The sequence below is a fragment of the Hyaena hyaena genome, unplaced genomic scaffold (assembly GCF_003009895.1).
Source record: "Hyaena hyaena isolate Hyena2069 unplaced genomic scaffold, ASM300989v1 scaffold_56, whole genome shotgun sequence".
NCBI classification, from domain to species: Eukaryota; Metazoa; Chordata; class Mammalia; order Carnivora; family Hyaenidae; genus Hyaena; species Hyaena hyaena.
Window position 1 is genome coordinate 2,530,551 of NW_024080688.1, and position 12,714 is coordinate 2,543,264.

Genomic DNA, 12,714 nt, shown 5'->3' on the forward strand with positions numbered 1-12,714 from the left:
AACTTACCTGACTCCGCCACCTCGGCGATGGGCACCCCCTGCTCGTACGCCATGAAGCCCAGGACCGAGAAGATGGCAAAGCCGGCCACGAAGCTGGTGCCACTGTTGAGGCAACAGAGCATGATGCAGTCCCTGCGGGGAAGCAGCGAGGGGGGCAGAGGTCAGGTGGGCAGAACAGGTGCGCCGCTCGAGCGTTCCGCTGAGCACACGGCCGGTCCTGGGGGGGCAGGGTGGGCACGGACAGCCCCATTCGCCCGAGAAAGCCCTTGTGGTCCAGAGAGGTTGGGTGGCTGGCTCCTGTCACCCAGCTTCTCCTGCATTTTTAGAACGCACAGTGGGTCACGGAGCAGAAGCCCGGAAGAGGGCTGGGAAGGAAGAACGGCTGGCACGGGAGAAAATGCACACCTAGAGAGAAGCTACTTGGAGGCAAAGCAGCACTCCTCCAAATGCCCAGAAGGAGACAAAACCAGGGAAATGACAGAGTGATCTCCTGGGAGCTCAAAGCAAGGAGGGCAGGGGAGGCCCCTGAGAAGTGGCTGCTTCTCAGTCAGGGGAGCGTCCACGGAACGTACAGCAGAAGCCCCCTGCAGCTCTGGGAGGAGACACCCTCCTGAAGGTCAAGGTTCATGCCGAGAGCTGCTTACTGGAGCCTCAGAGTTCAGTGCCCGTGAGGGAGTGGCCCCCTTCCAGGCTGGAGCCCGCACGGAGGGGTGACCAGAGCAGTGACGGTCTCTTGCCCTCGGGAGGGGCTTACCAGCAAAGAAGCACCAGCATAAAGCTGCAGCCAGGAGAAACCGGGGTACAAACGACGGGCTTTGTCAAGGTGAAGACAGAGCGCTCAGGTCCCGGCCTCTCCTATGCAGGCGCTGCGCCCTCGCGGGGCCGAGTCAGGGAGTCGGCCTCCCAGGACCTCAGCCACGGCCACAGGCACTAGCCACTCAGGTTAACGGCACGTGTGACGCTCCACTTTACAGGGAGGAGCTCCCAAGTGGCCCGCCCAGCCATTTGTCTGAGGTATGTCTCATCTGGGGTTCCCTGGGGTGGTGGCCGGCTGCCTCTGGTCACACCCTAACAGGCCCAGGCCCCCCGTCCCCTGGTGCTCTCCCCTGGCCACTAGCTAGTGCTGCTTACAGCAGGAGGAACTTCCTCGTGTGTGTTCCCCCAAAAGCCGCCTTCTCCGGTGAGGTCTAGTTCTGTCCCCCACTAACAGCCTGGAGCTCCTTCAGCTTTGGCGGATCTGAAGAGAGTGCCCGATATCTCCTTGGGGTTTCTGGTTCCCTCAGTTAATTGTTTAGGGTCCTTTACCAGTTGCTCATCCTGCTGTGATCTGTAATCCACTCCAGCTGGTCCAACCCCTCTTCAAATGCCTCATCCAGGACTCAGCGCCAGACTCCAGAACACAGCAGGACTCTCCCCTCCTCTTCTCCGGACAGCCTGCCTTTTGTAATGTAACCGAGGGCTACACTCATGTTGGTGACTGTGACACCCGGGTGCCTTGCAAGGACTCTGAGATTCAGGGGCACATTGGAGTAGGCATTACCCTGGGGGTCAGGAGACGTGGACTCTACTTCCCCCTGCAATATCTTTACTCTGGACCTGACCTCCCCATGGGACGAAGTGCTTAAGAACAGGGTTTCTTGGGCCTTATGACAGATTATGTAATTTTCCAGCACGTAGTCATCTCCTCTACCTTCTTCCTTGGCTCTGAGTATGCTTCCCCACTGACTGTGGGCGTAGTCACAGGATTTTCTTTGGCCACAGGATATTAGTAGATGTGATACAAACAGAGGCTGGAGATACACTTATATGATTGTACTTGTCCTTTGTGCCTTCTGTGACTTGTCATGAGAGGAACTTCCCCAGGGGAGCTTCTGTTCACATAGTCTGTACCCCGCAATGTGCACACACAAAGCCGACTTGAGCCTGCCCTGGACCCTGGGGCTGAATCCAACCAACTCACAGCCTGCAGGAGAGCTTCCTCAGTTGTCCAGGAGACTTGTGAGCAATAAAAACAAATGCTTGTCATGTTAAACCACTGAGTTCTTGGGAATGCTTGTTACACAGCATTACTGTAGCATTCACTGACTGATTACAGGTCTCTTTAAATAACCCTTCTGGCCCTGTGGATGTAGGCTGGGCTGGCAGACCTGAAGACTATCTGCAAGCCTGATTTCTCTCCTTTTTTTAGTGTTTATTTATTTTTGAGAGACAGAGAGAGAGAGACAGAGAGAGAGAGAGAGAGATGAGGAGAGGCAGAGAGAGAGGGAGACAGAAGATCCCAAGTGGGCTCCACACTGACAGCAGAGAGCCTGATGCGGGGCTCAAACCCATGAGCCAACCTGGAGATCATGACCTAAGCTAAAGTCAGATGCTCCACTGACTGAGCCACCCAGGTGCCCCAGATTTCTCTCCTCCTAAAAGGAAATGCAGCTCAGCCAAGGCAAGGGGATATTTATCCCTAAGGTTGGGGCAAAGCTGTTCCTCATGCCTGATTCCAGACCCTGCCTTATCAAGTGGGAAATAAGGTGGTCCTAGTGAGGAAAGTGCTTTCTCTGGATCCTCTCTATTCTGGAATTCTCCTGTATAGTTTCAATCTGCAATGTGCCTAGTGCTGTGCTAGGGTCTCTCGAATACTGTGTCACTGAATCTCGGGGCTCAGGGAGCAGAATCACCTACTCAAGGTCTCAGGGGCACCTTGGGATGAGGTTGGGTTGTGCGTCCTTTCATCTCAGACACTGAAACCCATGCTTTTCCCAGGGGCTACCCAAAAACAATGCCTCCTAGGAATTAAGACTTTCAGATCCTGACTTGTGGGCAATTGTCTGAGCACTCATGCGGTTGTTGAAAAACAAATATCCTTTATTGCAAAGTCCCAATCTGTCCCCAGGGGGCTCTTGAGTGAGTTCCTCATATCACGGAAGGACAGAGAATCCCTAAGCAGACCTGAGGTCCCTTCCGGCCCTGCGTCCCACCCCCTGGTCCTCAGGGCACCCACACTTTTCAAGCAGAAGGAGCTTAGCAGCCTGTGTTCTGAAGTGCAGATTTTCCCCGGCTGGTTTCCTGCATCCCCCATCCCTCTAATTCCTCTCTGCAGGGCACCTTGTAGGTGAAAAGCTTACGTAACAAGCACTGTGAAGGTGGCAGAAGTGGAGCCGGGCTTTGAAGACCTCCAGAAGCTATTAGGCTGTCAGAAGAGAGAGTACTAATTTACTCCCTCTGAGCTGGCTAGACCTGTTGGCAGAACAATTTGGAAAAGGAAATAAAATGGGCCTTCAACATCCCCTGGGGGATTTGCTTTCTTCTGCTGCCTCTTGGATGGGTGGGACTGCAGAAGAGACGTGCGGTGGCTGCGGGCTGATTCTACCTACGTGCCCCGTGGGGGAGACGGCAGCCACTGCCCCAGGACACAGCCCAAAGACAGGGCAGTCTTGGCCAAGTCCCTGTCAGCTACTGATGTTGGGGAAGAACTGGCCATCCCTTTCGGTGAGGAATAGGGGTGCAGGAACCAGAAAGGCCTGAGCTCAAAGCCATGTTCCACCACTGGCAATGTGAACATGAGCAAGTGACTTATTGTGGGGCCTCAGTTTCCTCATCTGTGTGATGGACGGCTCCTTCCTTGCCTCCTGACACATCAGGCAGCACTGTAGCAGGCTCAAGGGCTGGTGGCAAACAAGAAGACCTAGCTTGTGTCCCCATGGAAGTGACCCGTGAGCAGTGGTCACGTGATTTCCGCGGTGTCCTACACAGAGGGCGGGTCTAAGTCAGCAGTCACGCTGCTGTGGTGACAGCTGTATGCAGATGGCATCCTTCTCCAGCATCCCAAGGGGTCACGTTCAACCCCGACCCATGGACTGCTACGCTCTTCTCCCGCCCTGTGCCTTTCTCTTCCTGTCCCTGGTTACTGTTCTGCATTGTGGCTAACAGAGTGCTCTGCATCTCATCCCCAACACCCACCTCCCCATGAACACCTGGAAGGTAGGAAGGACCTTATGGACAAGCTGGCCTGGTCTTCCACCTCGCCAGCATCCTCCTGTCCGGCCAAGGGCCATCAGGAACAACAGAACTTGCTGCCTAATGGCCCGTTGGATGCCACAATGGCTCTTCCTTGCAGCATGCTGGACCTGACCACTTTCACTTCCTCGGTGCCTCAGTTTCCCCAGCTTACAAAATCTGTAGACCGAGGCTGTGCCATTCTTGTGTGTATCTCCTAAGGAACCCATGTTGGTGTCTCACACTCGGCAGACCCATAATGCACGCGGTTTTAACGAACGGGTTAATAAAGTGATCATGAAGCGAGCTTTCAGCGAGATGTGGCAGAGCCCTGGGATGGAAAACGGAAGACCTCAGGCAGAGCCCAGGCTCTACTGTGTCCAGCTGGGGGGCCACCTCCATGAGCCTCTCTTTCCCCATCTCAAAGACGGGGATAATGTGGGAGGGACTTTATCAGTGCCGCGAATGCTTTCAAAGGCATAATCTCCCTTGAGCCACCCGGCAACCAAATACCAGTCCCCTGAACACCCACCTACCATGACCAGGAACTGCATTCAGGGGTACAGAGAGCTCAGCAAACAGACCACTGGCTAGAATCCAGGTGACTTGGGCGGGTTGCTGGCCCTCGGTGGGTCTCAGCCTCACAGTCGGAATCAGGCTGCAGGCACGAGAAGCCAGGCAGCCAGGGTCAGACAGCCTCCGGCTCACCTCCCAGCCTGGGCCCTTCCCTTCCCAGCGCCGGGTGTGGGCTCAGACAGGGGGCCGGGGGGGGGGGTAGGGTTGGGGGAGGCTGAGGGGTAAGACAGGGCACTAGTCCCTCCAGATGGGGCAGGAGAGGAGCCTATAATCAAGTGAGAAGGGGCAAGAAGCGGGTTTCTGAACAGAAGGCAGAAGATCAGAGCCCGCACTGTCAGAAGAGCTGGGCTCAAGTCCCAGCGTTGCCACTTTCTAGCGATGTGACCCTGGGCACTTACCTGCCCTGGGATAAATCTTTGCCATATAGGGTGGGATGGAGGCCTGAGTAAGATTCCTGGGGCGTGGGGCGCCTGGGTGGCTTAGTCGGTTAAGCGTCCGACTTTCGCTTAGGTCATGATCTCGCGGTTCGTGGGTTCGAGCCCCGCGTCGGGCTCTGTGCTGACTGCCAGCTCAGAGCCTGGAGCCTATTTCAGAGTCTGTGTCTCCCTCTCTCTCTGACCCTCCCCTGCTCATGCTGTCTCTCTCTCTCTCTCCTAGAAATAAATAAAAATTATTAAAAAAAAAAAAAAAAGATTCCCGGGGTGGACGGATTCACGTTCAGCCTGCAACGCACTCTGATCACATTCAGTATTTTCCTAGCTCCTCAAGCGGCCCCCTCTGACCCTGGGGCAGGGAGAGGCTGAGAAACAGACCGTTGGTCTCCTCCTGGCCCTGCAAGGTGGGGGGACGGAAGCGAAGGGGCCTGGCAGTGAGGAGCTCTTGGGGTTTGGTGGAGAGCGGGTGGGGCCAGAAATGCTCACCTGTAGCAGTTGTTGTTATAATTGTTATAACTTCCCAGAGCAGTCAGGCAGCCCAGGCAGATGGCATAGGAGAAAAAGATCTGTGTCCCAGCATCTACCCAGACCTGCAGGAAGGCACAAAGACGTCAGCATCAAGAGAAGTCAGATGAGTGGCCGCCCTTTTCTCTGAAACCCCCCACCCACACCTTACCATCCAGGAAGTCTAGGCGAGGAAATAATCAAACCTCCTAAACTTCTCAGGAACGTGTTTTAGGAGTTCTGTTATCAGGGACTGCTTCATTAAATATAAATGTCCTTAATTAATTCCAGAATCTTCCAGAGGCTGTGAGTAACAGTTCACTGAACAGCAAGAATTTGGATGTTCAGGTCCCTGCTTCAGCTTGTGTGACCTTGGAAAAGCTACTTAGCCTCTCTGAGGCTTAGTCTCCTCATCCGCAAAGTGGGGAATGAACTTCCCTCTTAGGATTGTCAAGAGGATTTGTGTAATATGGAATGGAAGCTCCTGGGACCCGGCTCATAAGGCAAGTCATATTTAAGCCAAATTGAGTGACTTCTTATCTTTGTGATTAAGATTACCACGAGGAAGCTGTCATAGGACTCTGCCCGTGGGAAAATATTTGCATATTTGCATTGCATAGCATGAGCATAAGAAGGGACAGGGAAGGGGGAGGAGAAGGCGGAGGCCTGCCTGTATCTTTCACCTTTCAAAACAGGTGCATTTTAGGCTTCCTATGTGGTACTGAATGGAACCTACTTTCTTAGTTTCCAGGTTCCTCTCTGACAAAAACTGCTGTTGACAGCGTGGCACGCACACCAGAAGTAACACGGTTCCCTAGGCTCTCCCTGAGCCCCGCTCCAAGGAAAATCCATAGCCAAAAGCCAGATGCAGCTGATGACAGCGATGCTGGAGAGTTAGGTGCCATCCAGAGAACAAGGCTTTGCACTAATACAAGTACTAGCTACGCTTACTGAGCACTTGCTATGTGCCGGGAACTGGGCTGAGCCCTTTAAGCGTTAGGTCACTTGAATATTCACAATAACCCTACGTGGTAAGTGCTATTTTTTATAGCTACGGAAAGTGAGGAACAGAGAGGTTGAGTAATCTACTCAAGCCCACACAGCTGGGAATGGCAGAGGTAAGTCTATAGAAACCCACCTCTAGACATACATGCTTAACCAGCCCCAGAATTTGAGATGTCCTCTGAGATAATCTCCCACTCAACACAAGACTCTCTCCTGAGTACTCCTGACTATTAGAATAGTCTCTGTTTGATTACTGCTGGTGACAGGAAACTCACTATATGCTGATGTGGCCCTTTCTTCCTTAGAGAGTTCTGACCATTAGGACATTTCTCAGAAGAAATTCTCCTTCCTGGGGGTTCCTAGTTGGAACCATCCAGATCACGCTCCCTTTTCTATGCAGTAGCACTTGAGAGGTTTGGAGAAAGCACCAGTTTCCCTTGGATCCTAGAACTCTTCCTTCTCCAGGCAAAATCTCTCTTATTTCCTCTCTTGGGGACTTGATTGCAACAGTACAGGTCACTCTACCCCGGATTTGCTTGAGTTTGTGAATCATTCAGCAAATACTTACTAAAACTGAAGATCATAATGCTGCTTCTCAACCTAAGAAATGAAAACATTTTTTTTCCCTCCCTGGAGTATCCTGGAGTTAAAGGAGCATCTCAAGGAGAGCTCTTTTCATGAAGTGTGTGTGGTGTGTATTTGTGTGTGTGTGTGTGTGTGTGTGTGTGTGTGCGTGTGTGTGTGTGTAGAGCAGGGGTGCCAGTATAACAGAGAGGACTGAGACATGGGGAAGAGGAAATGCAAAGAGGGACTATCACAAGAGCTCTTTCAAGAAATTTTGCCACCAAGAGGAGATGGGAGAGAGGTAGTGGAAGGGGAATTTAGGGAGAATTTTCTTAGTGGTAGAAACTGGAGGGTGCTTCAGTGTTGACAGGGAAGGGCCAGTGCAGACAAAAGTGTTAGAGATTTAGGAGAGAAACGGATGCATTTTTAAGACCTCCCGCTCTGCCTCAGTTTCCCTATTTGCTACTTCAGTGGATTTCCTTTACCCAAATCCAGGGTAGAGACCCTTCCAGGTCATCAAATCCCCAAGAAGGAAAGACAGGTATTTTGCCTGAGAAGGGAGAGTTCTAGGGCCCTGGGGCGCTTGGTGCTTTCTGTGAATCTCTAAGACGGGTAGTAAGTCGCCGGGAGAAGTGAAAGGCAGTACAGCTGCTGCCCCAGGACACTGGGGACCAGCTCACAAGACCTACCCAGCGGGACTCCGGGCGCTCTATCAAGCACTGCTCCTCCAGTCCCTCACCCCTGCTTGTAAGGCCTCTGCAAACTATTATCTCTCCACGCACCCCTTCACTGTCCTCTGGCTGCGTGAGACAAACTCGGGGGAAATCTAGCTGGTCCATCACGACTGAGCTCCACGGCAACTGGTTCCGCTCCACCCGAAACATAAAACACCAGCGAGCTTTCTATCCACACAGCCCAGAGATGTGACCCTCAAAAAATGACTTTCGGGGCGACTGGGTGGCTTAGTCGGTTAAGCGTCCGACTTTCGCTTGGGTCATGACCTCGCGGTTCGTGGGTTCGAGCCCCGCGTCGGGCTCTGTGCTGACAGCCAGCTCAGAGCCTGGAGCCTGTTTCGGAGTCTGTGATTCCCTCTCTCTCTGACTCTCCCCTGCTCACGCTGTCTCTCTCTCTCTCTCTCTCTCCTGGAAATAAAACATTAAAAAAATTAAAAAAAAAAATGACTTTCACTTATGGGGAATTTTCCGTGCAGTCTGTGCATTGAGCACATCAGCGCTAAAACAGGTATCTGCTGTTTTTGCCCACCCAGCATCCATCTCCCCCTTTCAGGTAACAGCTCCCCAATTTTCCTTTAGGAAACCACCTCTTCTCCACTGGGAGGGAGCCTCAGAGATGGTCACATGACCCAGGCCTGGCCAACCAAAACATTTCTCTTGGCCACAGTGATTGGTTCAGAGATGAGCATATGATGCAAGGCAAGCCAATGAAACTCAATCCTGGGACTTTTACCGAAACTACCACAAATGGGATACAATGTTTTCTTCCGGAGATGCTAAGCTTGTAATTCCTGGGGGTCATCACTGACCCTGAGGGAATAGCCTGCCTGAGAATAAAGCCAACGCAGAGGAAAGCGGCGTCTAGAGCAAAGAAAGACTCATATTGGTGATATGACTTGAGTGCCTGGATCCACTTTTACCTGAAATGAGACCTACCCTAGAACACGGAAATTTTAGAGGCCTATAAATTCTTTTTCTTTTTTAAAAAATGTTTACTTATTTATTTTTGAAAGACAGAGAGAGAGAGCGAGTGAGAGAGAGCGAGCGAGCGAGCACACAAGCAGGGGAGGAGCAGAGAGAGAGAGGGAGACACAGAATCTGCAGCTGGCTCCGAGCTGTCAGCACAGAGCCTGACACAGGGCTGGAGCCCACGAATAGCTAGATCCTGACCAGAGCCCAAGTCAGATGCTCAACCAACATCTTTGAGCTCCCCAGCTGCCCCAAATTCCTTTCTTTCTTAAGTCAACTTGAATTGGATTGCTGTCACTTCAAACTCAAAAAATTCTGACTAGTAGCAACATTAAGTGCTTAGAAAAGCCCAGGGGCTGTAAGCCCTATTCCTTCAATCAATCCTGAATTAACTGATGAACCAGCACTTACGGAGAACCTTCTGTATGCAGAGCCCTGTGCCAGAACCTGAAAGAAGTACTGTACACTTACAGATAGCACTTCATCTCTGTCTGCAGGTGAGATAAGCTGAAACATTAAGGGGACAAGGTAGCCAGCACCTAGGCGTGGTTGATGGTGGGGGTGGGGAAGGATAATTAACATGTGCTAGGGCAATCAGAGGAGTGATCAAAGACAGGAAATGATGAGGGAGGACATTTTGGATCTGGAGGTTCATGTGAGAGGGCGATATTTTCTCAAATAATTTTTCCTTCTTGTTCCCCTCCCTCCAAGGTAAAAAGCCGGTCATTGTTATGCTGGTGGTTACCATCAAATGAAATACCTTTATACAATTCCCTTCGTCCCCCCTCCTTGTAACACCGTGGGCTGGTTGCCAAGTATAAGGAATACGGAAATTAGCCAGGAGTCTCAGTTTCTTTTCCTTCCCTATCCTCTAGCATCTAAGTAGAAGAAATATCCGTTGGTTTCCAGCTGATATGTGAAAGTAATATGTGAACTTATCCTATTTTTCATATACACACTTCACAGTCCCCCAACTTTAAATACTTGTTCTGTATCTGCATGATCAGAATGTACAACTATTACAAATTATGTTATCTCCGTGACAGACACCATTTAGTGTGAGTTCTACAGGTGAATCTCAATTTAATGTTCACTCCAGCCCTTACGTTAATACCTCTCCTGTTAGTTTGGTTGCTTGTTCTCTAGTAAGTCCCTCAGGCAAGGCTCATGAAAATAAGATTTCCTGGCTTCTTGCATGTTCATAATAGTTGGCTGACGGCTTTCATACTTGAACGTCAGTGTGGCTGCAGAGAATATCCTTGGGTCTCTCTCTCTCTTTTCCGGAGTATCTTAAATACATTGCTTAGTTGTCCCCTGGCACAGAGTGATATGTAGAAAAGCCTGATTCCATTCTTACTCACTTACTCTTTTTGTTTGAATGACCGACATTCTGGTTTTTTCTTTTCTCTTTTAACGGTCATTTTTATTAGAATAGGTCTTAATGTGGACTAGTCTGGGTTGATTTTCCTAGGCATTTTGGTGTACTTCTTCAAGATAAAATTCAAGTCTTCTTATTTCAGGAAAAAAAAACCCTAAATTATTGTTTTTAGGATTTATTTTCTTCCACTGCTTTGGGTTTCTTCTTGGAAAGAAGAAATGTATGTTGGATCTTTCTTATATCACTTTTTCCTTTATTCTTTAATCAATCCCTTCATTTCTGACTTTATTTTTTTTAATTTTTTTATTTTTTTAAATATTATTTATTTATTTCTAGGACAGAGAGAGAGACAGCGTGAGCAGGGGAGGGTCAGAGAGAGAGGGAGTCACAGACTGAAACAGGCTCCAGGCTCCGAGCTGGCAGCCAGCACAGAGCCCGACGCGGGGCTCGAACCCACGAACCGTGAGACCATGACCTAAGCGAAAGTTGGACGCTCAACTGACTAAGCCACCCAGGCGCCCCCTGACTTTATTTTTTTATTTTCCTCCTTTCCATCCCCTATTTACCTTATGATATTACCCATGATGTCTATTCAGCCCTTTATTCTTTCTATTTAGTTATTCCCCCCAAAATGTTTTGCTTTTCTTAAGCAGTCCTTCCTTCCTGGCAGCCTTATTTTCAAATCTTCTTTTCGTCCAACAATTTCACCTACGCTATTGTTTTATCACATCTGTCGGTTCTTCGTTGCTTTCAGCTTGTTTTGAAATATTAAGTTTTAGTATTCAGCTGTTTCGTGGGCTTGTCTGTGGAATGCATACACTATCTATAGGAATGCTATTATGCTCCGAATTCTTTGTCTTCTAAGAGCTTTGCATGGGATCTGACATGCCCTTTTCTGTTGTTCATGGGTAGGGCAGACACATTTTCTTGTCCTCTCAGGAGGAGATTTCCTTGTGTAGAGGAATGGGGGAGATTATCCAAGGTGGATTTGCTAGCCTCTTCGGTTATTATCAAAAAGTCTTGAAAACTATGATTGTTTTTAGTACCTTCTGAAATTATTGTTCTCTGTTCCCTTCCTCCACTCTTATCCCAAATTCCTCTTTACGTTTCCTTTAGTGTCACTGTCCTGCTCAATCTGGATTCTGCTCCTAGTGGTTTCTCCCCGGTGTGGTGTCCTCTCTGCCTATGGAGCCTCAGCTGCTTGGTCCGTAGAGTTCCCAGGTCCCAGACCCCTGCCCGCACTTCCCGAGGCCGCCCCACAGTCACCTCTATCTTGGGGCCCACACATATTCCTCCAGTTTGGGCTGACCTTTTTTATTTTTTATTTATTTTTTAATTTAAATCCAAGTTAGTTAACATATAGTGTAATAAGGATTTCAGGAACAGAATTTAGTGATTCATCACATACATACAACAGCCGTGCTCATTCCAACAAGTATCCTCCTTAATGCCTCTTGCCCATTCAGCCCATCTCCCTACCCAACATCCCGCCAGCAACTCTCAGTTTGTTCTTTGTATTTGTCTCTTATGGTTTGTTTCCCTCTCTGTTTTTATATTATGTTTGCTTCCCTTCCCTTATGTTCACCTCTTTTTGTATCTTAAATTCCACATATGAGTGAAATCATATATTTCTCTTTCTCTGACTTATTTCCCTTAGCAAAGTACACTCTAGTTCCATCCACGTTGTTGCAAATGGCAAGATTTCATTCTCTTTGATTGCTGAGTAATATTCCACTGAATATATATACCATATCTTTTATTTTTTTTAATTTTATTTATTTATTTTTTTTTTTATATTTTATTTATTTCTAGGAGAGAGAGAGATAGCGTGAGCAGGGGAGGGTCAGAGAGAGAGGGAGTCACAGACTGAAACAGGCTCCAGGCTCTGAGCTGGCAGTCAGCACAGAGCCCGACGCGGGGCTCGAACCCACAAACCGCGAGATCATGACCTAAGCGAAAGTCGGACGCTTAACCGACTAAGCCACCCAGGCGCCCCTATTTTTTTAATGTTTATTTATTTTTGAGACAGAGAGACAGAGTGCGAGCAGGGAGAGGGCAGAGTGACAGAGACACACTCACACACACACACACACACACACACACACACACACACAGAAACAGAGAGAGAGAGAGAGAGAGAGAGTCTGAAGCAGGCTCCAGGCTCTGAGCTGTCAGCATGGAGCCTGACGTGGGACTCCAATCCATGAACCGTGAGATCATGACCTGAGCCAAAGTCAGATGCCCAAACAACTGAGCCACCCAGGCGCCCCGATACCACATTTCTTTATCCATTCATCAGTCGATGGTTATTTGGGCTCTTTCCATACTTTGGTTATTGTCAATAGTGCTGTTATAAACATTGGGTGTGTGTGCCCCTTTGAATCAGCACTCCTGTATCCTTTGGATGAATATCTAGTATTGCACTTGCTGGGTCATAGGATAGTTCTATTTTGAAGTTTTTGAGGAACTTCCCTTCTGTTTTCCAGACTGGCTGTACCAGTTTGCATTCCTGCCCTCAGTGCAAAAAGTTTCCCCTTTCTCTGCATCCTCACCAACATCT

At 49.5% G+C, this 12,714-nt stretch overlaps 1 protein-coding gene across 1 annotated transcript in view; it reads right to left on the minus strand.

The window, feature by feature from the left end:
* The window catches only part of SLC6A11 (solute carrier family 6 member 11), a 134,669-nt gene that overhangs the window by 26,732 nt on the left and 95,223 nt on the right, over positions 1 to 12,714 (minus strand). Inside the window, exons 7-8 of the mRNA XM_039231416.1 lie at positions 5,487 to 5,590; positions 8 to 132 (exon numbers count right to left, since the gene is read on the minus strand). Of these exons, the coding sequence (XP_039087347.1) occupies positions 8 to 132; positions 5,487 to 5,590 (229 nt within the window). The remainder of the gene's footprint in view (positions 1 to 7; positions 133 to 5,486; positions 5,591 to 12,714) is intronic.